This window comes from Anarhichas minor, unplaced genomic scaffold (assembly GCF_050575085.1).
Source record: "Anarhichas minor isolate MPS153535 unplaced genomic scaffold, ASM5057508v1 ptg000045l, whole genome shotgun sequence".
In the NCBI taxonomy this organism is placed as follows: Eukaryota; Metazoa; Chordata; class Actinopteri; order Perciformes; family Anarhichadidae; genus Anarhichas; species Anarhichas minor.
Genome location: NW_027466491.1, coordinates 1,037,332 through 1,064,440, shown reverse-complemented (window position 1 = coordinate 1,064,440; position 27,109 = coordinate 1,037,332). Strand labels below are relative to the sequence as shown.

Sequence of the window (27,109 nt, the reverse complement as noted above, 5' to 3'; positions counted from 1 at the left end):
TCATGCATTGAAACATTTTGATGCATCGAGATGAATCGATAATCGTTTTATAATCTCATTGGATTGGAATCGTGAGGTGCTGAGAGATTCCCACCCCTACTCTTCACCTCTCGTCCTCTCTCTGGACGGTGTAACTGAAGCGCGGCCGTCCATCAGCACCTAATGGAGTCCTGAGCTCTCTGCCCTGTACTCTAGTTATTCTGGATTCCATTTCTACTATTTTCCTTTGTACTCTACTCTGCTTTCCTGTGCTTTGTCTAGTCATCGCACTCAATGTACTGTTGAGTGGGTGTGTGGTTCCTCGCACAGTATGTATAGGCTGCTATAGAAGGACCTACATAAGTGTGCGTTCATCATATTCTCAGTTACGTGGTGAGAACCGATGATTACCGACTCGTATGCTTATATGCAGTTTGTCGTGTGTTAAAGCTGATGAGATTAGTGGGGGTGAAACAAAAGATTCCTTGTAGCGACACGTTATGGGTTTATGTGTTGTGTAATGGCTTTTCCGGGGCATAATATAGGAAAACAACATACTGCCAGAAGACTAGCTATTGGTTGCACATTGAAAGGATTTAGATTTTAGAAATGCAATAATTTAAAGTCATAATCCGTAAGAATTGTGCCCTGGTTGATTTGGCAACACTGATTGTAATACTTACTGCAGTTTGATACTACAGCTCCCAGAACCTCTGCGACAAATGCATTGCGTAGCCACCTCGTGCTTTGCCAGTTGGAAAGCATTTAATGTGCATGAAGTGCTGGGTTTGCATTGGAAGTAACTAAAGAAAGCTGTACACAGTAATGCCTGATTACATGCATGCATCATTTTCTGTAAATCCCTAGTGTGTAGGTAGACAAGTTAAAATACAGCGTGAGCGGCGGACCCCTCCACGAACAATGAAACCTGCTACATAGAGAGGCATTGACTGAATGTAAATACATTGAATGGCTGTTGCAGAAAACACGCCGTGAAAACCTTGAAATATATATATATGCACGCACGCACGCACACACTCTGCAGGAAGGCGTGGCTCACAATGCCAGAACAGGAAGTGGCTTGACCGTTAAACAAGGCAAAGAATGTAAAGACACCACCTTGGGATTCTATAGACTGAACGATTAATTTTAAAATTTGCTTTGTCAATATTGAAAACAATTATTTGACGAACTCAATCATTCATAGTTCATATAAAGACAATTTCATAATTGAATGTCACTGTTGGCAACAGCCAGCACATCTTGCTTGCTCTCGATGAGACCTGTAGCTCAACGCCCAAAATATGAAATATATATATTGCCTCCCCAGGGCTAATTTTATCTTTCAGTTCAGTTTAAAGTTCACAGTGTTTTGTTATTTTTTTCCACTGAGAAGATAAGAACATTTCCCAAAGGAAAAAAGGACTATAATGGCATGATGGGAAACCGTAACTAAAACTCATTCAAAACCTGAAGTATGTGTTGGTTTGTGCTTTTTTCCCCCCTCTAATGATGCATCAGCATTTAACCCAAGAAACAATTTGGGCTTCATGGATCTCTTTCACAGTCGGAGTGAACTGAGCAGAGGCGTGTTCCCTCGCTCTCACGCTGACGTGTTTCCCTCCCTGCTGCCTAAAATACAGCCGGGGCCCACGCTGTATGCTAAAACAAAACACTGCGTGTGTGTGCGCAATGACCCATGCCTTTCCCCCTTGGCATTTATTGTGATTTACCAGTGCTATTCTTAGGGCACTTAATTAGTTAATTTGTAACAATGTTTCCGAACGCGAGATCACATAGGAGGAGGCTAACGCACACACACATGCACACACATGCACACACATGCAGTGGAGGTCGTGATGGCCTTGCCTGTGTTTCCTCCCAGTTTTCCTCTCTTTTCCTCCTTTCTCTCTCCTCTCCCGGGCCTCATTCAAGCCTCTCATCTATTCTCCTCCTTCCTTTCTCTCTTCTCCTTTATGTTTGCGCGTATGCACACACACCACACAACGGACTAATCTGATTCGTTTAAAGGGCCAGCAGCGTGCTCTCAATCATTTAATAAATGCTTAAATATGTGTATTCACCTCTTTCCACATTGACCAAGTGAAGTGGTGCTGTGGTCTCTTAAGTCTGTCTGTACTTTCCCTTTATTTATTTATTTATTTGTTTCTTTGCTATTATTGTCTAATGAGAGAGGATAGAAAAAAATCATACTTTTTAAAATCTCAAATAGCAAAAATTCATTCTGGGATAACGCGTAGTCTAATAATAATAATAGTCATAAAAAATTCAAGCGAATACTGTTTTGGATGTTCATTACCATGGCAACAGTCGAAGCGAGGAAGCTTTCGAGTCAGCCTTACAATGAATGTGCTATTTTCTTTTTCTTTTTTGTGGTGCAAAGCATGAGAGAAATACATCTGTAAAACTTAACGGTGTGTTTCAGAGACGTTGTTGTTACATGTGCAGGATAATCCTCAGACCTAGAAAGGAGTGCAGCTCCTGATAAACTGTCCACAGTGAGGTCTGCGGATTATCCTCGCGAAGGATTTCTCCATGCTGGCTGCTTTTAACCAGGTTACTATAGTATGTGTGCATTATGGTCGCTTCAAATCACTTTTTGTTATTGATATGTCTAAAAATACAAAGCTTATACAGCCTGTCTTACTCAAATTCCAATCATGAAGTAATCAGATAATTAGTTGGTCAACCATTCCTTCATTCTACTCAAACCGGCTGCTTCATCTGCCATTGTGCCCGGCAACAACCCAACAACAAGACACAAACACAATGGAGATGTAAATTATGCAAATGTTTTAGCATAAAACTGTGCGTCTAGTACGTATGTGTGTGTATCTAAAATTACCAATGTTGGAATATATATGAATGTATGTTTCTTGTGTGTATTTTCACGTCTCTCCGCGTACTCGCAATAAGAACTCTGAGAACACGGTTGCCTTGAATGACAACCTTGTGATAGTTATATGATTATTATAGTAATAGATGTAAAAACAGATGGATACATCAACCGGAATATGTCCCGTGGGTGACGGCGCTGAGCTGAACCGACCCTCCTGCCGGTGATAAAATTGCAGAAGCTGGTGCCGCTGGAAATCACCTTGTGTAATTATAAGGACAGGCTTAATGTGCAGAGCTTTTATTGCTCCGTCTCTGCTTAGTTCTCTTTCCCTTTTCACTGCAACCTCCAAACGTCACCGTCTTTTCTTTGCCCTTCTGTCCTCTCGGTGCTTTTCTCTTCTGCCTACTTTTTTTTTAATCCTCTGCTTGTTGATATCTCCAGCTTTTTATCTGTGTGTCTGTTCGTGCGTGCGTGCGTGCGTCCTGTTTGAGGTTGCGTATTGAAGGTCACTGGCCAGGCTTTGTGCACTACAGTGACTCGCTGATCAATAGCAGTGACCTAGCTGCTGTCCCACTTCACACTGGGCAGAGAGGCACCACATAAAGGCTGCTGTGGTAGCGGTTTGAAGAGACTGGTCACAGATGAGGTTGGAGTCGAAGATCAACTTTTCAGAATTCTTTATTGGACATGAATCATGGGAGGAAAATTACAGCTTGCTAGGCTGCAGGATTTCTTCAACTAAACTAAAAAGTTACACATTCTTTAGACCTCTCCGTCTACACACAGGTGGGGGTTGAGACATACATTATTGTCTGGCACCCCATCCATACATTGGATGTTAACTAATCTAAACCATATGTTTGAACCTAAAGGTCAAGTAAAGAAATGAAGAACCCTGGTACCCCAGCCCTTAGTCTCAATATTTATCAGGGCTGACCCCTGGGTCAACAAAACACATCTGTTCTGCTCTCACAAATACACTTATAAGTTGTGTTGAGAATGCACATATGCTGCTATAATACTACGTACGATGTTATCAATCCTAACATGTATATACAGGAGATATAAAATATCTCCACACTGCACAGACATGCACTGTGCAGCAGCGGCACAACGATGATGAATTGCGTTGATGAATTGATCATCTGCTACTCACCTGTATTGGGGAAACCACCCGGAAGAACAAGTACGTCCCAGTTGCGTACATCAAACGGTCATCAAAGTGTTTTATCCCCCACTGACAGGTCTTTAAAAAAATAATGGATATTAAGAATCCAGAGATGTCAGTATTTAATTCCCACAGTCCACCCACACACGTGTTTTCTCTCATGTTGCCTGATTAGACCTGATTCAGACACCATCATTTTTATTAGTTCATTGAGATTAGAAATGTTGTTCCTTTCATAGTTCATTTCACAGTTTGTCTTGTCAATACAGGAAAAGCACAGGTGTCACTTCAAATATTAACAATGGATCAGATCTCTTCAGCTGTCAACTGCCAGAAAGCCATGACAGCGAGCCATCATACCAGGGCTGCTGTTGAATAGTCTGAGGGAGGTTCCTACCTGAGTGTAATGATGAGGAAATGTCTAAATGGCAGCCGCTATAGGAGATGCTTGAATTCTCTAAATGCTAAAGGAAAGGTTCTTCAATGCTTCCTTTCTTATTTCCTTTATCACGGGATACACTGGTCCTTCCTTTATGAAAGGGATGGAGATAATTCTGTCCCACAATTCCTTGTGGCCACATTTAAAGCGACACGGCAGAACCACGTCAAATGCAGCAAGATTCCCTTCGTTGTCTGTTCCTTACTCCTTGTGAATTCTTCTTCACGTCTTTCTTTGACGTGAAGAAAGACCTCATGATGTCCTCCATCGAGGTCAAGGAAAAGTGGTTCAGAAAACACATGGAACGTCATTTTTATTTTACTATTTCATCGCAGCCCTGGGCCCGGAAGCCGCTGTGGCCATGTGTGTAAAGACAGTTCTGTGCTCCGTCTTTTGAGCTTAATGAGTTAATGTAATATCTTCCTGCAGAGTTGAGCTGTGGATGTGTCTATTTGTTTTCTTGCCGTTTCCCTTAAGGACCCGGTTCCCGGTGCTTCGAGGCGCCTGCAGTCTTGACCAGATATCTATGATGTAATGAAATCTATTATCACATTACTGTTCTCCAAACAAGCACGCGCCATCCTTCCCGCTGACATTGGATTAGGGAACATTGTGTATCTAGATCATTTCGATATTAAATATGTGAGCATGCACGGAAAACACACGCAGTATCAACAGAAAGGAGTGTTGTTGTTGGATCGGGGAGGACTGTGAAGTTTTAAAATGTATAGCCATTAAGTCAACATAATGTTGTAGAGGGGGGAGGAAGGTGAGATGAACTCTAGATCACCTGCAGATATCGAGGCCACAGCGAGGAAAGCTGATTTAAACAAGATACAATACAAAAGTAGCTCTTTGTTCGCTCAAAGTACAACCTGAACTACAGTATAATACTAAATGGAAAAGAAAAGAAATATTCTTTTAATAAATTATGAATATCTATCCCTAATATCTTTGCTTGACTATAATTCACTTCATTGACTTTTAGAGAGCCCCAAAACTGAACGAACACGATGTCTCACTGAACATGATGTTGTTTTCTGGGTTACAGAGAGAGATACATCATGTATCCTTATTAACAATTACATGTTGGCCTTTCTCAAACTCTACACTTGCCAGGCCACAACTTAATACTGTTTCCTCTCCTTATCTTTCCTCTCTCCTTGGTGTCTTGTGTTAACATCTGCCGATCTGCTGGAGGCTCCGAAACTCAACCTTCCTTTTTACGCTCAAATCAACCAGTGTTGTGGCAAACACTGTAGAGAATGGGAACAATGAGAGGCCAATGTGAAGCAGCTGATCCTCTCTCTCTCTTTCGCTGAACCCCCCCCCCCCCCCCCCCCACCCCCACCTTCCTTTTAATGAAAGGAGCCATTGTCTCTGGCCTGGATTGAGCGACTCACACAGTACTTTTCCTTTTGAGGTCTTACAAACTTTTGCCTGCTTGGATATAAAGCGATTCGTTCCACTTGTGTATTTACAGTAGTCACGCACACACTAACACTCTTTCAGACAAACACGCACAAGCCGAGTCGCAACAAACACGTAACGCGCGGCCACACACATGTGCACAGCCACTCCAATCAAACCGGGCTGACACTCGAACATGCGTGATGTGCGAGTGTCCGACAGCTCCGGTGGGTTCAGAAATCTCAGATTCCAGGCCCTCTTAGTCTGCTGGCCACCCAGCAAAGCCCCACCTCTCCCTACCTCAGCTGCCCTGCTTCTCTTTTTACCGGTTGCCTAACTCTCTCAGACCAGCTCCGATCACCGACCATCAGTCTCTTGCGTTGCTGGTGACCGATCAGCACCGAGGGACGTGTCCTTGACCTCTGCTTTCTCTCGATGGGACATGTAAACGTAGAGCATGTACCCGAGTTGTCAGGTTTGGTGTTTTTTTGTTTTTTTTAAAGAGGTTTGAGGTCATCGGGTTGCTAAACAAGCTGGACCGGACCAGGAGAACCTGTAGCCATGGCTGAATTTCAAGAGAGAGCCAAGGTGGCCACCCTGCCGTCCCGTTCGTGCACGAGCGTACCGGGGACTGGCCGGCTGCAGAGACGGATGGCTTTGTGCAGGATGGAGGACTTCACCTTTGACAGCTTTGAGCTGCTTTACAGTGGAGCTGTCGATAAGATGAAAAGCCACAAAAGTAATCTCAACGTCAGTAAGTTTGTCGGCTTCAAAATCCGGAATTTCAATTATATTGTACTGCAAACAAATAAGATGCTAAAACTTCTGTACATTAGCCAGCCTTGTTTGGCAACCACACGGTATACACAGGTGGTACAGTAGACTTCTGTTTTTCCTTTGATCAACCTCAGAGACATGTACAAAATTTTTAACCCAAATTCGTGTTTGTCCAATTAGAAATCTGCCACAGTGGTGAATCCCGGTCATAGAAACTGCAGTTCCCCTCAGCTGAGCGGTAAAACCAGGGCACTGAGGATGTTGTCTGTGTCTAGATGGTTCAAGAAAACATGGATGATAACGTGCAATGCTCAACAACTTTCAAAATCTCTCATATGACACTCAGCCATGTCGGTTGCTGCGTGCTCGTGGCACCGTCTTCGTCTTCTGACTTTAACCTTATCTGATACTGAATGTGCCGTACTACACAAACCAAACCTCCTCCGATGGCAATTATCTACCCTCAACATCACTTGTATTTTCTGCTACATTACAATATTTATCAGCAGATATGTGTAACTCTTATCAAATGTAAGTTGTTTTTTTTTGGCATTTTTCTTCTCCGACATTACAGTTTGATGGAAAGCCTGCATGGGAGAGAAGGTCATCTCCTGGCATGGTATTCAGCTAATCCTGTGTCTGTTGCTGATTACTAGCCTTCATAATGGCCAAAGAGACCCCGTGATAGGGGTAACCCAAGATGAAGATTTATATATAGATGTTGGCAATCCAATTTTAGAAGGCGAGCAGGCATGTTGACAGTATTATTAACATGCCATCTGATGGAGAGGGCCTCTGTGGGACAGGAAAACGATTGTGTGTGTGTGTGTGTGTGTGTGTGTGTGTGTGTCTGACACACAAAGCACATTGTGTCACGCTCGTGCTGTGTGACACATCAAACACAGGAGTATGGACTGAGGTGTCTCTGGCGTTTGGAAGGAATTGGTCAGTTTGGAAGGAAGGAAACTATGGAGAGGAAAGGGGAGGAGAAAGGATGAAGGAGATGTCTATACATATAACTAATTGCACAAGGTGAAGGGAAGGAGAGACCTACAGTATGGGGGCAGGACTTTGGGGGGGGGGGGGGGGGATGTATAAGTATAGTGCACCTAGTAGTCACTATTTAGAGCAGCACTAAAATACAGTCACTGTATCACAAAACATTTAAAATGAGTTTTTGTAGCGTGATTAATCTGCTGTGTGTCTGTCAACCAGAGACTGAAGTAACTGAACCTGCACCGATCAATATCTGTACATCAACAATGGACGACATGATGATTATGCAATGTGAAAGGGGTCGCTTGTACTGACGGCCCCCATGGGGAATAATCCCCCGACTCTGCGGTGAGCTTCAGCCTCACGAGAGTTATTGCGTCTTTTAGGATCATTGTTTTGCTTTCATGGCCCACAACTTTACTGTTTTTGCTTCAGTCTCACTACTTTCATCAACCTTGTTCCCATCTGCCGAGGCAGCTGTTTTCAGCTGTAATAGACCCAGCACCAAATAAAAGAAGTTGGCAGTCGGCTGTTGAATATATTGGAGCGTTTAACAGAAGATTACTGACAGACTATATTCCTGTCACCCTTCACTTGCCACAATACTTTGTGTCTGTGTTCAGTGCAGAATAAACCACTGATCTAGTTCTGCCTACACTACCCACAGTGCATTGCTGCCGCTGTTAGTCATTTGTCTAAGAGATTTACGGTTGACAGTGGAGAACCTGGCACAGGGCAACATAGGCAGTGCTAAGCTGCTTAGCAACCTTCAGCCGGCCTCTCGCTTACGCACCAGCTCTGTGTCTTGTTTACACACACACACACACACACACACACACACCGTACCATAAACACATTCCTATGTTAGCAGACAGGCAAACGGAGCTGACGTAGGGGAAATCCAGTGTATGTTTTCTCCGCGAGAGCACACAGTGTTGTTTGCCGACTCTTCAGCTGCAGGAGGCGCTGCCACTGAATGTTTTATTAGCGCTAACGGGAAGAGATAAAGGATGAGTGAGTTATGAGATTAGGTGATGAGAAAGAGAAACTGGCAGCTACGTTCTTGATATATGAATCCCCTACTGTCTGTGTGATGAAATGATCTCAGGAGGGAGGAGGGAGGGGGGTGACATACATCTTCCTTTGCAGAGGCTGCGTAACCCTGCTTTCATCACTTTCCTCACTGTCAGTTTGGTCCCTTCGAAGAAGGAGGGTACTGCTGGTTTAGGTCATGTTTCTCGTGTTGCAGGTATTGATCTGAAGTGTTCTACGGCAGTGTTCTTGTGCTTCTTTAATCAATACCATATGGTGTTGTCGCCCGGCACAATTTCCTATAAATCCTCAGCGTGATGCCGTTTCCATTGGACCCTTTTCACGGCAGACGAAAGCAGCGAAAGCACGGTTGTAAATAATAACATGAATGATGGCTCCATTCCATCCAGGTGAGCCAGTTCTATTTACACCTGTGCTTGTACTAGCCTGTCTGTTGTGAAAACAGATCTGTTAAAGTGGTACCTCACAAGTTCTGTTTGTAAGGAAGTCAAGAGGTCTCCGTTGTGTTTTACTGTATGTGTGGATGTCAGCTTGTGTGTTTTGAGAAGGATGCGCTTTTGTGTTGCTCCTCATTCTTTGGGTACATAAATGTATACAGGTCTTCATTCATTTGTACCTCTTCATGTGCACACACCTTTTTGAATTTTTTTTAAATTGCTTCATCTCCTCCAATATTCATGTGTCCCTTTAGTCAGGGACAATAGTCTGAGAGGAAACGCTGCTAATGTTGCACCCCGGGCTTAGAAAGCCCTGATACCTGAACCCACTTCACGCTGAGAGATGAGGAGTGGGGTGGAGGGGGGGGGTGTGAAGGTGAAGGAGATGGAGTGGAGGATTTTTTTTGTGTCTCCAGTTATATGACTTCAAACTTGATTCCACTTAAAATAAGTTCATAATTGAATTATATTGTTTTATAGATCAGATTCTCTGTGTATCCGACATGCTGCATGACATCTTCCACATAATGTTTGAATTATTGTGGATACATGTGAAAAATGCGTGATGCTGATCTCCAGCGTTTCGCGTTGTGTGTCTTCCAGAGGAGGAGCTGCGGAAGCTGCGGGAAGAGACCAACGTGGACTCTCTGCGGCAGGAGCTGGACAGAGAGCGAAGCAAGAGGATAGACCTGGAGCAGAAGATGAACGAGGTGCTCAAGACCAGGTGAGACTAAAAAAAAAAAGGACAGCGAGCGGAGTCGAGCGCATGGCGTGGGTGTCGGGAGACGAGGACGGGGAAGTGATAGTGAGGGAGCGACTGGAAACGGTGACACTGCACTTAACATTAACAGCTCAGCTCAGCAGAGTTTATCAGAGTTCAAGTTGTATGCGTGAGTGATTATAAATAGATGCCTCAGCAGCTCGGTAGGCGGGGAATTCCATAAGGAGTTGTGTGCTCTGAGGGAGATGGTGAGAGAGAAAAAAACAGAACAGAAACGAGTCATGCGCCTCTCCGTGTCGCCAAGTGCACACTGTGACACAGTAGGCCTGCTGGTGTCAGGGAAAGCCTGCGCATCTTGGCACCGAGTGAGCCACCCTTAAACCCAGGGTGTGTATGTACGCCTCTTGAGTGAGTGTGTGTGTGTGAGATCAGATGATGCTTCTGTGCCGGCCAATGGGGAAATTCCACTGGTGCTCTCTCCGTGTGATTATCGGCACAGAAAGAGGTAAACTAATGCACCCTGACCTGGGAGTTTTCTCCAGGTAATCCTTTATCAGCAGTATCCAGTGGAGAGAAGTAGGTGCTCTCTTGTTGTGGCTGGCATCCAAGTGTTCTCGAGCAAGGCAGTAGAGCTTGGTGGCTAAAATGAAAACACTCTGGTTTCACCCCCCCTCACACACACAAACACACACACACTGTAAATTGGTTTGAGTGGAGCAATGTCAGGCTGGAGAGAGGAACGGAATGTAACGAGTTGGAATTCTTTCTGATATCGGGCAAGCAAGTTCCCTGTACATGCAAAAAAGGTGAAATTTGTGTCTACAGACAAGCACCAGTCAACAGACTTTGTTATTTCACACAAACTTACCAGGAAATTATAAGGGAATTAATAAACCATCTAATATGAAACATTACCAAATTATTTAACGAAGCCCCAACACCTAGGGACAAATAATTGCTTTTTGTATTTATTTATTTATTTTTTTAATCAACACAATATATATATTTTTTTAATCAACATGGTATTTCTTTTTCGAGCAAGCATTTATTGGCCATTAGCGTGACATATGATATGACTACTATTAAACTATTAAAGATGAAAGGGCAACGAGCTTGCCAAAGCCAATAACCTCTTGGAATGCTGTTTCATCATTTGATTTATTTTTTTTATTTTTTTTTATTACGCCTATTTATTTATGGCAGCACAACTGATCATTCATCTTTTTTTTTTGCTTAATTTCATACACATGCGTAGACTTGGCTTGGTTCAGATCAAATGGAAGAGTAAAGCTAATGTGTGGACTCAGAGTAGGCTTCTTTTTTTTTTTTCTCACTCTTTGTTTTCATATCATCCCAGAACGTTCTGTTTTTGTTGGCAGCAGTGATTGTCCCAGTGGGTTACTGACTTCATTGAGACTGAAGTTGTTTCTCCTCAGTCTGTCTCTACCCCCTTATGTGTCTATCCAACTCCTCCCACAGCAGATGTATTCAATGCAACAACTCACCACATGTTAAAACATAAACTGCCTGAGACATGCACTTGACAACTCTTTCCCGTTCTCTCTCTTTCTCCCCCCCCCCCCCCCCCCCCCCACACCAGGCTGGAGGACTCTCCGCCACTGCCTCCCCGGAAACAGCAGTCGCCCTCCAACAATGGGACAGGTAAGTCCCTGGAGGAAGAGAAGGGAGAGAGAGAGAGAGGATGGGGTGAGTGGGAGTCCAGGAAATGAGTTGGGAAGGAAGATGTTGACGTCTTCCAAGCACGTAGGAGTAAATCAAGAGGGCTGCTTGTGCGTGCAGGGGAGGCGGGGATGTAGGATGTGTGCGGTGGAGCGCTGTCAGAAGTGCTCAGGTTATTGCAGGACATCTGTGGTGTGTGTGCTCAGCAAACAGAAATACACACTTACTCTGTGCTTCCTGGTGTGCAATTAGCGGTATCAAGAGCAAGCAAGCGACAACAAATTGCATTAATAAAAACCAATTCCACTGGGGACATTAATTGATGTCATTACTGCAGATCTGCAACGTCTGTGCCATAAGGATGTTTTGCGGCACGTGTTTTCTAAAAGACGTCAGCGAGGGCAGAGGGGAGCTCATTAATGCAGCAGTAATCAGATGGTGTTTCTGAAACGTGTGCGTTAGGGCGTGTGTTTTGTCCAACAGCCGTGACGATAACATTCGTAGTTTGAGTTCCAACGACACAGTGAGGGAGTGAGGGAGGGAGGGAGTGGGGGAGTGAGGGAGGGAGGGAGACAGAGTGGCTAATTTTGGAAAATGGGTTATGATTGTAGTTCACATCATCTAGGGCAGACAGGACTGTGCTCTAACTAGTGTCGGAGGTGTGTGTGAGTGTCGGTGTGTTTTCAGGATGGATTAAGAGTGTGTGTGTGTGGACGAAAGGACGGAGTGAGTGTAATCTGTTAGGCAAGAAGAGAGGATGAGCAGAGTCATTTGGGCTGATGGGACTGTGGTAACTGTAAACTACAAGCAAAGAAACGGGGAGAGCTTTCATTTCGCCACAATTTATTTTAAAACCATGTGTATTTATTCTCTCAGTGACGCAGCCTCACATTCACACAGTCACCCACAGTCGATTAGTGTACACTTATCAGTCACACCAGAGCAGTTAAAAAGGGGAAGGGAATGCAACAATGTGTGCCTTTCGGTGCAACAAAACACAGGTTGTAGGAAATTGCTACAATTTTGGTGAACTTGCCAAACCTGATCCAAGGTGCTGTCTCCAGCAGATAAACAGCAGAAGGAGGTCTGGAGCTCGCGCCTTCAGAAGTGGGTGTACGAGCGCTTCGGGGTTTACATCGAGGACTTCCGCTTCCAGCCGGAGGAAAGCACCGTGGAGGCCGAGGAACCGCTAAGTGCTAAAAGGTGGGCCGAGAACATGAAGTGTCTGTCCTGTGTCTGTACAAGTGTATGTCAGTCAGACAGCTGGGGGAGTACTGAAGCTGTGCAGTCTTAGATTGGGTCACATTAATCAGGATGTTCTATTGTATCATACACTGGTGTATGTACCTTTTTGATATGTGCTACCAATGCACTGCTCTGTGAACTGTTCACTTGCAGTGTGTTGGTTGCTAGATGAGAAGTTTTCAAATCAGGCTTTAGAGGACGAAGGAAGTTGGAAGCACTTTTCAAATTCACTCTCCTTTCTCTCCTGCTTTATAGAGGAAGGTGAGTCATGCCAGGCTGAGGAAGGCCAAAGTGTTCTCTCTATGAACAACTCTCTAAAGCAGCTTTTCTTCTTCTTTGTGTGCGCATGCGTTTGGAGCGTCTGCGTGTTCTGACTGCCAGTGTTTGTGTTTTCCTTCCAGGTTAACAGAAAATATGAGGCGACTCAGTGAGTACTCGAAACGCACACAAACAAATACAAAACTGTGATAGAAGCGCAGTAAGAATACTGACTTGTATATACTTTGTTCGCTCCTAAGTAGCCACGCAAGTTCAAGTAACTGGCTTTTGTACATTATTGTCCATTACACACTCTCAATAACTGTTTTTAAAGTAAGAAATGTCATCTAGAAAATACAATTTCTCTCTGTACACTTTAAAGATCCTTTCCACTTTGTATTTGCCCTCAACCACACTGAATACTTCCCTCTACTCTTACTTTTTTTTTTTTTTAGAGCGAGGAGCCAGACCTGTCACCAACTTCTTAAGGAACCTCTCCGCCTTATCTAATTGGCACTCCGTCTACACCTCAGCTATTGCCTTCATTGTGAGTGTGCACCTCTCTTATTCATAACTGCCATCACATTACTCTTTGTACTGTGTTCAGCAAGCTTTAACAGACAAAATGTGAGATCTATAAATTGACTGATGGCCCCTTTTGTTCGTACATGACAGCGCTTTGAAATGAAAGGTTAAGTAATTGCTGCGCCACAAGGATAGATTATAGTGCTTCTGCCAAGGATCCCAGAGGTCTAATCAGATCTTCATTAATGTCCACAGTCGGTGATTACGCCGACTCATTTTCCACCCAAAGATGGTGGCCATATATGCCGGGGCCACCTCAGAATCTAGATGATCCCGTCTCTAGTGTTGACGGGTGGCTTTAATCGCATCGTCCTCCAGCATTTTATTGGCCGTAATGAAATGCTTCATGGCAGTGTCTTAAATCATCTATAAAGGGAGTCTTTATGTTCATCTTTTCTCTTGTTGTGCATAAAGCCACACAGAGGTCCTATAAGGCGTAGTAATTGTTGGTGGCCATATTCTGACCTTCTCCCCCTGCAGATCTACATGAACGCTGCTTGGCATGGCTGGGCCATTCCCATGTTACTCTTCCTGGCTATCCTGCGCTTGTCCTTAAATTACCTCATCGCCAGGTAAAAGCATTTTCTCTCTGGCGTAAAGGCAGATATCAGAGAAGCAGCCCTTTTCTTTTTACCAGTCAGTTTGTTACTATATGGTCCCCATTACTGCTGTCATGGCTAGCTTTCAGAAGGTTTACTGTATGCTTTGTGAAATGCAACCCTGTCAAACGTACCTACTGAGGCCACAGCTGTGCTATCGGTGAACAGATGCACACTGCTGACCCCTTGTCACCGTGTGAGCCCGAATCTACTGCAGCTACTGCATCGTGATGATAATAGGCAGATTTTTAAAACATGTCTGAATATATGATGATTATTATTGTTGTTAGAGGAGACGAATACATCATAGCTAACGAGGTTAACTCCTGTTTGTGCAGCCCAAAGTAAATTAAGTTCTATAAACATCAACAAATTCATTTTAAGTGGGGCATTTTGGTGATCACTAGGAAATGAGGGCACATTAGTAGTAGTCAGACATCTGCCCGGACTTGGACTTCCAAAGTGGGACACCTGGTCGCCTTAAAAGTGATGCAGGTTATAAAGATGTAAAGGTTTAAGAGTAGTTCGATGGCCCAAATTCATCAAAACAAATCGCTTAATAAAATTGCACATTATTCACATCTTCTTCCATTATCATCCAGAGGTTGGAGGATCCAGTGGAGCATTGTGCCTGAGGTCTCTGAACCCACGGTAAGCAGACTTCTCACTTCCTGTTTAACTGCTTCCTGTTTGTGTGTGTCGGGAGGAAAACGTGCGCTTCAGTGGAGGTGAATGTGTAGTCGTATTATAACTGTCCTCTTTGTTCTACGCAGGAGCCTTCAAAGGAAGACTTGACCGTATCTGAGAAGTTCCAGCTTGTACTTGACGTTGCACAAAAAGCACAGGTACAAACACAACTCTGGTTACTTCTCAAATCAGTCGACGTCGTCGGTGAACAGCGCCGGTTAATTCAGTGCTTAAACTCTCCTTGCAGAACCTGTTTGGAAAAATGGCCGATGTTTTGGAGAAGATAAAGAAGTAAGTTTAAAAAGATGATGTATTTTCCTAAATGCTGAGGTAAAAGTCAAATGGTTATACTTCAATACACTTTTGTTTTACGTCTCTTCTTTCTTGTCTGTGTGTGTGTCAGCTTGTTCATGTGGGTGCAGCCGGAGAGCACCCGGAAGCTTTACATCTGCCTGTGGGTGGCTTTCATCACCTCCTGCGTCCTGCCATACAAGCTAATGGGCTTCATGATGGGTGAGCTCCTTAATCCCTCTCACATACTGAACAGACTGCATTGGCTCTTGAAAGAAGGCACAGAAACAAATGCGTTCGCGCAGCACTTGTGTAACTGTTCTCCGTCTCTCTGCAGCTGCAGGCTATTGGCATGTCTGTCTGACAATATTAGTTCCTGCGATTTCTCGTAAACAAAAGTGTTTCCAAAGTCCTCCGGGCTCATATAGCATTAGAGGATGCTTATAGTAAAAATAATTGTTGAAACAATGGTAATGTTTATTCATCCCGCCGAGTACAGTTGTCACTTCTCATGTGAAATACATGTATTTAGAGTGTAGAACAATAATGTTCCGTGACTAAATTTGGCTGCTAGTCACTTATCACATTTGAGAGTGAATTTCATCCTCCATTCTGCGTTTGTTTTCTCCCTCCTCTCCAGGCCTGTACGCCGGCATCAAGTTCTTTATCATAGACTTCCTGTTCAAGAGCTGTCCCAAGCTGCGGGACAAGTACGACACACCCTTCATCGTGTGGAACAGCCTTCCCACGGACCCTCAGCTCAAAGAGAGGACCAACGCAACGATGTCGCGGCGGGTAAGGGGGCAGAAACGCGTCCACATCCACATCTGTATCAGCTCCTTCGTTGCCTCCTCTCGCGGCTTCTCGTTTTCGGAAACTTAACTCTTAAGTTACTTGTACAGAAACGCAGATCATCCATCCAACACAACTTGGTCTGAATCCTGTCTAAGACAAAATATGATCAGAATGTGTGTATTCAGGTTATTGGCGTATAAGTAGCCAACGAGCTAATGTAGCAAGGAAGCTAATCGCAACATGTTAAAGTTGCCAAAGAATGAGTTTATTCCCAACGTAGAAAGTCAGGTGTTCTGCAAATAACATGTAAATTCTGTAAAGACTTCATGTTGAAAGATAGTTAGAGATCGTCCTTCAACTGTAGGCACCTACCCCCCCCCCCCCCACACACACACACACACACCGCTGACCCCCTGTGGTGGGCAAAGAGAACAAAAGACATCAATAAAGTATCAAAACACCATCACTCCTGTCAATAACACATTTCAACTCAGCCCCTGGCGTGCATGCGTCTCTCTCATACGTAGGATGGAGTGTGTGAGCATGTGTTGGCGCCTTCTGCTGTGGCATCAGTCACAGGTGTGCTTTGTCGTTTCTCTCTCAGCTCTCTGGCACTGAGAAGGTAGGGACTCTGGTGTGTCTCCCTTTGGCTCCTCTGCTGCGCACGGGTGTGACGCAAGCCCACCTAAAAGCGTGTTTGTGTGTGTGTGTGTGTGTGTGTGTGTGTGTGGCCAAGATGTGTGACACACGCAGTGTTTGTGGACGGAATGGATCAAAAAGTCACGATAACTCAGTCTGTTTTGCCATTTTTTTTTTTTAATCGTTCTATAATTACATTACATCTAGCATTACATTGAATCATGTCATCCATTTGCAAGTTATTAAATAACATTTTTGATCCATTGACATAGATGCTCTGTGAGGAGTAGCAGTGTGTTTACTCAATAGTTTAAATGCACATAGAGTAGCCCCTTCCATATTAGCTCAGTGAACCCTTCCCTTTCTCCATTACACGTGGTGATTCATCCTGCAATGCATTGTTGTTAGTTTTTTAGTTGATCAACACTCACTGTAACTGAAACACAGGTATAGAGGGGGACTGGATGGTTAAAAGGATCCCTCTGAACTAAACATGTACATGTTTAGTCTGATTATATTGCTGTGTGCGCTGAGTGAATGGTGGCCTCACTCTCTGCTTTGCACGCCACACCTGAGCCTGTGCACATGCATAGAAGCACATAATGCAACACTGAAAGTTGAGCTGTGAACATAGCTCCCGTAGCTCTGGGAACATGTATTGTGTGGAGAGAGTGGATTTTAAATATTTACCCCTGTCCTTTCTCCTTTCCCTCACCTCATCATCACTTTCATTCATCCCCCTCCCATCCGTCTTCATCCCCTCCCACGTGCCCCCTTTTCGTCTCCTTCATGACGTTTTTTCTCTTTTTGCTTCCGTCGTCCCGCCATCCCGTCTGTTTCCTCCTCCTCCTCCATCATCTCCATCTCTCTCCAGGTTCAGCCGGTGGTTTCTAGGAGCAGCCTCGCCACCATCCCCTGTGGGGTGAGCAGGGAGGAGGAGACGGGGCGCTCCCACAGCACCAAGAAGGGAGCGTTCCATGAGATCTTCAACCTGCTGGAGTCAGAGCGCCCTCTGGCGGGTGAGGGGACTTACTGCAGCATAAGATAAACCCCATCATGTGCCTGTATTCATTTGAGCGTAACAAATCTCCACAATTCTGAAGAATAAGCGAAACATCTTTACTATATTCTTCTCTCATGATGATTGCAAACAGCCGTCTCACTGTTCTCTGCCCTGTGTGTTTTCAGTGTGTGAGAACGGCTGGAGGTGTTGCCTAATAAACAGAGACAGGAAGATGCCCACAGACTACATCAGGAACGGAGTGCTCTACGTCACGGAGAAGTAAGTGCTCATATTTCATCATTAAATGTCTGACTGCATGATGACTGAATTGTTCCATTAATTGTTCCATTAATTCTGAATATTAAATGGTAATTTGCAATTTTCTGTAGCCTCGATGCTGAAAGTGTAATGAAGTAGTTTATCATGTCATGTTTAAGACTCAGAACATGACCACAAATACTGAAATACAGACCGACTAGCCAAATATCATGTTTTTCAGAAGTCTATTTGAACTTTTGTATTTGATAAAGTGGGGAAAAGTAGCTTAAACCCTGGAAAATGGTTACTCCTTAAGGTGAAGCAGAGAGGAGGAGCAGGTAACAGCTTAGTCCAGTGTGTTTGTGGTACCAAGTAACGTAGAGGGTTCGTAACAGAGTCACAACAAATCTCCCTCTCTGTGTCAGTCAGTCCACGGAGGATCGAGTAGGACAGCCCTCCTCCTGAGAATACCTCTGAACTTTAAACATCTCCACCTCTTCGGATATGGAACCGACAGGAAGTCCATTCAGTTTGTCGTCCGTCTGTCTTTTCCTTTAAAGCGGGCTTCTTTCTCTCTCTCTCCTTCAGTTACCTCTGCTTTGAGAGCTCTAGCTCCAGATCCAGCTCGTCCAAGAAGAATAAAGTTATCAAGCTGGTGGACATCACTGATATACAAAAGGTAGATATATAAAGACTGTACATGATGTAGGAATTGGGATTTTATTTCCCCTTGTATAATTATGTGCTATTAAAAATCGTAATAATAACCCGCTTTGTTTTTCCTCCCTAGTACAAAGTGCTGTCAGTCCTACCAGGAAGTGGGATGGGCATCTCTATAGCTACTCCTTCCACTCAGAAGGTACAGTATGGAGAGACATTTGTTCCTTTTTATATTCATATGGTGCTTTTGGGATTTTCCCAAACCTGCATGTTCCCTTCAAGACGTCATTGTCGGCACATTACCTCATTCTGCCCAGTGACCAAGCCGAGTATCGATAGCAAAACACATATTTGAATGGAGCGAGACTTGAGCGTTGTCTTTTGTTCCTCAGTGAACAACCTGACATTTGTTGTTTGACATGTTGGAAAGTCTCTCATTCTAAATTTATGATTGCAAGTTTGTTCATTATTTTCTTTACTTGCAAAGTGTAGTATCTGGCCACCGGCTGCAAATAAATAGGGGGCAGCATTTCACCTCTCCTGCTGGCTCAATGCAATCTAAATGTACAATCATCAGTCATGTAAATAAAGAGAACTACTAATACGCAAAAAACATCAACCAAACTGCCGAAACCACGCGAGCCGCTCAAAATAACACATCTTAAAATCCTTGCCTGAGGGCAGACTGACTATCTACTGCCACTCGAGGAACAGGTGGTATTATGAGACAGTATGCTGGCTGGCAGTAGACTGCTCTACAGCACAATGCATACCAAGTGTATTTGGCATTTAGATGAATCCCCTCTTTGTGTCATAATTCATTTATTACTCATTCATCTAGACGATATTCTTCACTGTCGAAGCCCTTTTGCTTTGTGATTTAGACTTTTGCTGTCTTGCATAACGTCTTGCAACGTAGATATTAATTACCAAGCGCTTCTGTTCCCTCCAGCCTTTGGTGTTTGGAGCCATGATCCACAGAGACGAGGCTTTCGAGGCCATCTTCACCCAGTACATGAAGATCATGACCACCACCAAACCACCGGCCAGCGCCGAGCTCTAGACGGCCTGTATCCCGGCGACAGACCTCCATACTGGGGCTAAAGTCTGGGGCAGAGAGCCTCCTGAGATTCAACTGGACTGGAAGATACTTAGAAGAAAAAAAAAACCTGAGCCTCATCCTCCTCTTGTGATGGGCGTCAGCTTCCTCGTCGGAGGGGACATCTGGGTGTGTCGGCTGCATGTAGTTGGGGTTTAGTGACATCCCACGCTGTTTTTATGGGTGTTGGATAATTCACAAAATCCGCTAACTGTTCCTGAGGAGGAGGAGTGAGGATCGGTGTGGTTTTTATCAAATCAGCAGAAGGCTGGCGAGGGGGGGCTGGTTCTCCTCTCCCACCTGACTGGCTAGCTGGTTTCCTGACTTACTTGTTTCTGTGTTTGCGTGTGTGTGTGCGTGTGTGTGTGTGTGGGCGGGCAGAAGTGATGGTCTTAAAAGTGCGTCAAGTGGCTCTACTTTTCTCTGCGTCGGCGAGTCGGCGGAGGGACTTCTCCTGTGGCCAGATGATGTCGAGAAGTGCTCGCCTTGGCTGTCAAATGAATATCATAAAACAAGTAGGAGGTAAACAGGAGGTTCTTTTAACTGCCAGACAAACTAGTATGTGAAGTTATAAATCGCTGCAAAAACATTTCCACATTTAACTGGCTGATCGGTGCCTCGTGGCGTAGCCCGACAACGTTTTATGAGTGTACATGTGTGAGTGGTTAGTTTTTTTAAAAAATAAATATGTATTAGCTGTGAAAGTGTCAGCTCACCATTTGACTGACACAGAGCCTTTCTGTTAGTTTACATTGCTGCTGTCAGATTTATTTCTTGCTAGACGCATTTCAGCAGCAACGGTATGTTTTTAGTCTTCTTTGTCGACCCAACAGAAAATGTACGCTGAGTTCAGCTTCGGTGTTTGTAAGTGAGCGTATGTGAAAAGTCTAGTGATTTTTTTATTTTAGTTTTTAGTTTTTCTTTTCAAAAATGCCTTTTCTTTTTTGAAAAATGTCTCTTTTTAACAAACGGCCTTTGGGACGAGTAACTGGTGGTCCTGGAGCTGCTGATTGCGTCCAAGACGAGAGCACAACCGCTGTTAAGACGGTTCAAACACTGACTGCCATTTAGAGCTACGAACACGGCCTCCCCATGTCCACGCTTCTCTTTCCAAGGCACAATCTGCACAGATATTATATATATATAAATATATATATATATATATAGAGAGAGAGAGGTTTTCTATTCCTCCATCAATGGTATTCTCCCTGCACTTTAGTAGAGCGGTAACTGGAATTCCTGACATCTAAGTTGCGGTGAATACTTTTTAAAATATTCACTACTTGAGCGTTCAGTGTTGGGCAAATAGTCTCAAAGCTCCCACTTATGTCCCCGTGTTACTTCTCTCTGGTCTCAGAGCCCCTCGTATTAATAACACATTCATGTCTTTCTTCAACCTGACCGTGAAAGAAGAAGCTACAAAGACCCCTACCACAGAAATACCTGTTAAACAAGCCTCTTTCTGATTGGCTGATCTGACTCATGAGCAGTAATATAAAGTCTAGAGTTATTTGTTTGAACTGGAAAACCAGAACGATGAGCTCTGAAGGCATGCCGAAGTACTTCCTGTTTGCTTGTTTTTTTCACTTCTCTGTAATGCCACAGTGAGTAGAGGTTTGTCATCCGGGTGCTCTTCCGCTTGTTATGTGAGCGTTTGTAAACAGTACTATATGAACTATAATGGATACCCGTCTAGACTGAACAGAATATTTCAACGTCACTTTATTTTAAAGACGCCGTTCACGAGATTAAAGCCGGTCTTTGCTCTTGCAGAACGGCGGGATATGTAGAAGTATGATGCCAAACGACATCAGACACGTCACCGTGTTGTTTTCGGGGGAGAGGAACGGAGACGGGATGTGGGACTGGAGGTCATGTCTCTTCACATTTTAGTACGAGAGAGCGGTAGCTGTTCCACCCTCCCAACTCCTATGTACCGAACGCCCAGCAGCACAAGCTTTAGTTTCTAATGTGTAAATCTTACGAAACACTGTTGAAAGGGAGACCTTGAAATTCATATTTACTTTAATTCCGGGTTATTTTTACTCACTGGACACTTCTTTATATTTAACCATCCTAGAATCACACTGTTGTCATTGTTCCTCTAAAAATCTAGATTATTTTCTGCTCTCCAGGCTTCAAATGTCAAGGTTTCCTTTCAAATCTAAACAAGTCCTCTTCCCATCATGACCAGTTAGAATCAACTGAGCTGGATATGAAGTTGCCAGAGAGGCAACGGACCAGTTCAAAGAACCACGGCTATTGTTTTTAGTTCAAACTAATATAAAGATGGAGATTTTTATTTTTTTCCTTTTGACGTCCATTTGTATGATTTGGCTTGTCATTAATCGGCTGCCTTCCCAGACATGGATTTTCTATTTTTGTTTATGAATAAATTGGATCCATGATCGGGGGAGACCTGTGGGATATTGGAACAGGTGACATCAGTAACTAACGCTGTCTCACTGTGTGATTTGACGGCTCCTTGTCGTCCTTAAAGCTTTTACCTGAAGCCTTTTCTAGTCTGTTACGTCTGAAAACCAGTTCTCTGGGGGTCTCGGAGACCCCCAGCAAGGCTGCACTCGGATGGAGCACAGAATGTATCACGCTCTAAATGTCTCAAATATATATTTTCTTTTTGCCAAAATCTTTCATTTTTCTGTCTGCCATATTCTGCCTACGCTCATGTTTACAGAAGGTTGTAAAACTTGTTTTTTGTTGTTTCTCTTAACCCAGTTTGAATTCCTTTTGACTCCGGAGTTATGAAGACTGGACTGCTGTTCTTTGAATTACTGTCTCCGCTCTCATTGGCTCTGCCCCACTCACATGACTATTTCTGCTCACCTGTGACCAATAGGAAACTCCAATCACGGCAACAACAAGAGCAGTATTTTAAACCGCATACAGCATGTACATGGTCATGTCCAACGTCTGTGCTTTGCAGTGTGGTGTCGTTGCAGTGAAACACGGCTGAGAGCAGAGATGGTCATGGTGGACTGAAATGACAACATCTGTGTTTTTGACATTGTGAGAGAACGGCAGGAAAAGAGAAAAAGTGTTTCAAAGTTTATTTTTTTTAAATGAAAATAAAAATTTTGCACATTGGAGAAAAGCGTCCAGGAAATGTCAAAGGAATAGTGCGACATTTTGGGAAACTGGATGAGAAGTTTGATGCCACTCTCATGTCTGTATGAAGCTAAAGCCAGCAGCCTGTTAGCTTAGCTTAGCTTAACCTCTGGACAGAGCCGAGCGAGCTGTTTCCAGTCTTCATGCTGCTCGCTGTAGCTAGACATTTACCATAGAGTTGGAAATTAAATAATTTCGAGTCTACTTTTGTAGTTCAATTAAAGAATTTGTAGTCGATTTGTAGTTCGTCCACTTTTTTAATATAAGCTAATTAAGGGATTGCATCATCGTTTAAATGCACACATCAACATCACATCAATGGTCTCACTGCAGCACTTGAAACCCTCCTGATTATAAATTTAAACGTGAGTGCACAGAAAATATTCATACATCATAATATTCCAAACTTTTAGGCTGTAATCACAAGAAACGCACACATTCCTACACACATTGTTTAACATACAATGGTCTATAAAGGCCACTGAAAACAGACACAATCAATAAAGAGCAATATTAGATTGTTCTTTAAAAGATTACCGTCCTCATCCAGACATGTGGACTGAACCACACAATGTATATACTGCTGATTTTTACTTCTGTCTGTTACGTTAAGTGTAATTCAGTATAATCTGTTAAATTACAAGATTCTGTCTCTGTGAACTTCACACTACGAGGAAGCTAACAAACGCATTTCCCAAGAATGTCTCCATATTCCTTTAATGTTATATGAGCTGCACATAATGACTGCCATACTGTGCATACCGCTTCTGGCAAACAACACACAACACTTTGAGTGTCGACCTGTTGTCAAAAACAATGGTGTTGTCCTCTCAAGTCCCCCCCCGCGTCCAAGCTGGTGTCCTCGCTGTTGTATTAAATACGTAGTTCCTCTAACTGTGTTACTGTTAATGAAGGGTTTTCCAAAAAGCATTTAAGCGCACAGCGATCTGTACCAGAGACAAAGTGAACTGTCTCCAGGCTGCAAACAGCCCGACGTCATGACTGAAGAGAGTTTAAAGGGTTAAACAAAATGCATGTTAAGAATCTGAAGCAGTCGGCATCATTACAATTGGGACGGTCAGTGAATTGCAAATATAAGTGTTACTGGGGGAACACTGCTGTCATTACGACTAATTAATTTGTCATCTGTGACAATCGACCTCATTTATTTCTCCCATTATTTTTGTCAAAGAGGAATTTGTATACAAATGATTGAAATGTACAGAGAAGAAAACAAAAACCACAGAGTTTTTAAAAGACATGTCTATTGTAAAGGATAATGTGATGTACATTTTTTTTAATTTAAGTAAATGAATTTAAGGTATTTTTGCTCTCGTGTCTGTCTTCTTTTGTTCGGTGGGACAAACGTGATCTAAAAGGGGATTTATTTTTTGGCTCCAAACTGCAGTGTGTCTAGACGGCCACACGAGGTCACTATGAGACCTTGTGTACAGATCAGTATGCTGGGAGAATATATATATATTTTTACTTTCCCTATTCCACAGGGAGGTCAAAGGTCAGCGATAGATGCTCCAGGATATTTCAGAACTTTGTTCCCAGTGTAGGAATAAGAAAGTGGTTTGGCATGTTACCCGTCTAAATCCATTGGACAGCCAAATAATCAATAAGCAGGTGGATGAAGACATGTTTGTATTCCGTTTTGCTCTTGTGAGTTCAGGCAGCAACATTTCTTTGGCTATTTACCTAAATGTAAAGAATCTGATCATTTAAAAACAATATATATTTTGGGCCATAATTGCGTGTGGAAATGTTTCTTCGACTATAGAAATGGAGAAAATGCAATTGAGGACTTGAGGCGGACGCATAAGATGGTTTCCTTTTTTAAAAGTTCTACATTCAGCGCGATTAAGCCTAAATGGCTCAATTTCAGCTCAAATTTCAGGTAGTGGGTGACCGGTTCCCTTCATGCTGCAGTTTGAAAAGACGTCCACTCAAGCTGTGAAAATGTACATTTGTCTGAGAGTACTAAATGTTTAAATTCAGGTAATTGATATTTGAAAGGCCATTTGACAAGAGAGAGAGAGCATTTAACTCTTGCATCCATGTCTACATGAAAGTATGTTATATTCTACTTCAGCAGAGAAATATATAAATAGAGCACACTAAAGGCTAAAATGCATAATTTATTTTATTTGAGAACTCACTTGGAGATCAAAGAGACAAATTAAGACTATGGTTTATCTTCAAAAGAACAAAAAAATCAATCCTGGCTCAGATACAAGAAAAGCAACATTTCATGCTGAACATATTTCCTGTGGAGGACCTGTCACAGCGTAAACACATACTGATCCTGAACCTAAAGTGATATATATATATATATTTTCTATTGACACCCCATGCACTGATCTGTGTTGACTCGTGACTGTGAACGTATTCCCTTTGTAACACACAGGAGCTCTGACTTCTTCTCTTCTGTTCATAAACGCTCTATTTTGAGACGGCGCTTGAGAAGGAGTGTCACAAACTTTCAACCAGTTCTAGGCGGCTTGAAGAGACGCCGTGTGACACCTCAGTCATTCAGAGGCGTCTGTCTGGCCCCTACTGCTTCGCGTGATGGATTCCGTGTATTTTTAGTCAACCCAAAGGAGACATAGAATAGTGGCACCATTTACCATTTTTTACCACCACGACTAAGTGGTGCCACGGTTTGACAGAGCAGCTCAGCCTCCTTGTCTGCGTCGGGGGAACGTGCGCGTGCTCATTCTGCACGCACCACGATCAAAAACCTTAGTTGAATGACTTGCTGGATCTTTTAAGTCTTTATATTGGCATTGTATCTGCACACTTTGGCGGTGGCATGAAGCAGTGTTCATATCAGCATGCATAACGACAATATCTAATCAAAATCAATTCATTTCAACGTAAAGTAAATTTCCATTTGCTTGCAAAACAAAGAAAAAATACATTAAAAAGGTAATGCACTGCATGGTGTTTCACGGCAGCAAAAAAGGCTCATTCTATTCTAAGGTAACGAAAACACAACGATTCTTATTTTCAGGGGATTTTACACTGAAGAAGAAATACTTTATATTATATTCCATTTCTGCCAATAGAGCCCCCTACATGTTACACACTGTTCCATTATTTTTTTTACCCCTTGCAACATGATATCATCTGTACCAAAAAATAATGAAACACATGAAAAAAGCCTTTACTGCTTAACCCTGCATGGTTCTATTTCCCACCAGATCGTTACTCAACACCCACAGTACACCTGCACAGGTGTTTCCACTTCTCTGGCCTAACGAGACCTCTTATCCGGATGGTGCAGGAGCGTACTGTTAGATTTCTACTTTGCACATTTTTTTGGGCCCAAGACAACCTTGAAGTTTCCGGAAAGTTTTACATTTCTCCCATTACAGTTGAGTGTGTTGGGTTTGGTGACTTCACTTTGTTTCCAACTTAGCTGTACCTGCAGCGCCAACCTGAGCAGAGGTCTAATCACCTGCAAGATTGGAAACACCTGCGACAAGTTAAGTGCTTGAGTCTGAAACATGGGGAGGGAAGGGAGACACAGTAGAGTTGTTCTTTATCTCATAAAAAAATGAAAAATAAATAAACGTTAACAATCATAATTGCTAGCAAAGCTTCTACTTGACAAATTGCAGGAATATAAAGTGCAACTTTTTAGCCAGCCAGATTATGTTTTTAATATTTCTGATACAGCAGAAGCTCCACACGTTCAGGGGTGTGTGTGTGTGTGTGTGTGTGTGAGAGTGAAGCGGCCCGTTACAAGCTGCGGTGGGTTGAGGTGACCTCTCTGTCTCTGTGTGTGGTGTGTGTGTGTGTGTGTGCTGGAGTGGAGAGGACAGGCACTTGGACGCCCAGCCCATCAGTCATTAGTTAAATGTTGAAATGTTGCTTCCCCCTAAAGGACAGCCGGCCATTCTGGCCATAGCTCTCTCCTCCAGCAGCTGTCAGCGCCCAGCACAGTCTCTCTGTTAGCATGATACATCTGCCTGTCTTACCCAAGCACTCATCACGTGCGCAAATAAAACCACTATCATACAGTGCATGTGTGTAATAAAGATTACTGAAGACAACATTCAAAAAAACTAAAATATAAAATGATTTATTATGGTCAACATGCTTGGCCTTCTCTTCCAAATGTATTTTTTTTAATCTTTCCCTCTCACACACTACATACCAGTTATTTTTGATCTGGTTCAGGACACAGATCAACGTTTAGTGAGCGCACAGTTCAATAACGCTCCTGTAATTGGATTCTCACACAAAACAGCTCCAAGGAGCAACAGCTTCTTTGTCTTCGTGGATGATATGTCTTTTATGCAGATCCGGTGTCAGCTTTACCCTCCCAGTGAA

General features: G+C 43.3%; 1 protein-coding gene across 3 annotated transcripts in view; it reads left to right on the top strand.

Annotated features, from left to right (window-relative positions):
• Nucleotides 1–24,089, top strand: part of gramd4a (GRAM domain containing 4a) — a 40,034-nt gene extending 15,945 nt beyond the window's left edge. Inside the window, exons 4-20 of one of the 3 annotated variants that reach the window (XM_076111553.1) lie at nucleotides 9,723–9,843; nucleotides 11,441–11,502; nucleotides 12,585–12,723; nucleotides 13,167–13,192; nucleotides 13,479–13,570; nucleotides 14,089–14,180; nucleotides 14,810–14,858; nucleotides 14,981–15,052; nucleotides 15,142–15,185; nucleotides 15,298–15,407; nucleotides 15,826–15,980; nucleotides 16,585–16,602; nucleotides 17,494–17,638; nucleotides 17,808–17,901; nucleotides 18,469–18,559; nucleotides 18,671–18,739; nucleotides 19,493–24,089. In XM_076111553.1, coding sequence (XP_075967668.1) covers nucleotides 9,723–9,843; nucleotides 11,441–11,502; nucleotides 12,585–12,723; nucleotides 13,167–13,192; nucleotides 13,479–13,570; nucleotides 14,089–14,180; nucleotides 14,810–14,858; nucleotides 14,981–15,052; nucleotides 15,142–15,185; nucleotides 15,298–15,407; nucleotides 15,826–15,980; nucleotides 16,585–16,602; nucleotides 17,494–17,638; nucleotides 17,808–17,901; nucleotides 18,469–18,559; nucleotides 18,671–18,739; nucleotides 19,493–19,603 — 1,490 coding nt within the window. In that variant the 3' untranslated portion in view covers nucleotides 19,604–24,089. The remainder of the gene's footprint in view (nucleotides 1–9,722; nucleotides 9,844–11,440; nucleotides 11,503–12,584; nucleotides 12,724–13,166; nucleotides 13,193–13,478; nucleotides 13,571–14,088; nucleotides 14,181–14,809; nucleotides 14,859–14,980; nucleotides 15,053–15,141; nucleotides 15,186–15,297; nucleotides 15,408–15,825; nucleotides 15,981–16,584; nucleotides 16,603–17,493; nucleotides 17,639–17,807; nucleotides 17,902–18,468; nucleotides 18,560–18,670; nucleotides 18,740–19,492) is intronic. The other 2 variants (XM_076111554.1, XM_076111555.1) reach the window with 2 other exon arrangements.
• The last annotated feature ends 3,020 nt before the right edge of the window (nucleotides 24,090–27,109 follow it).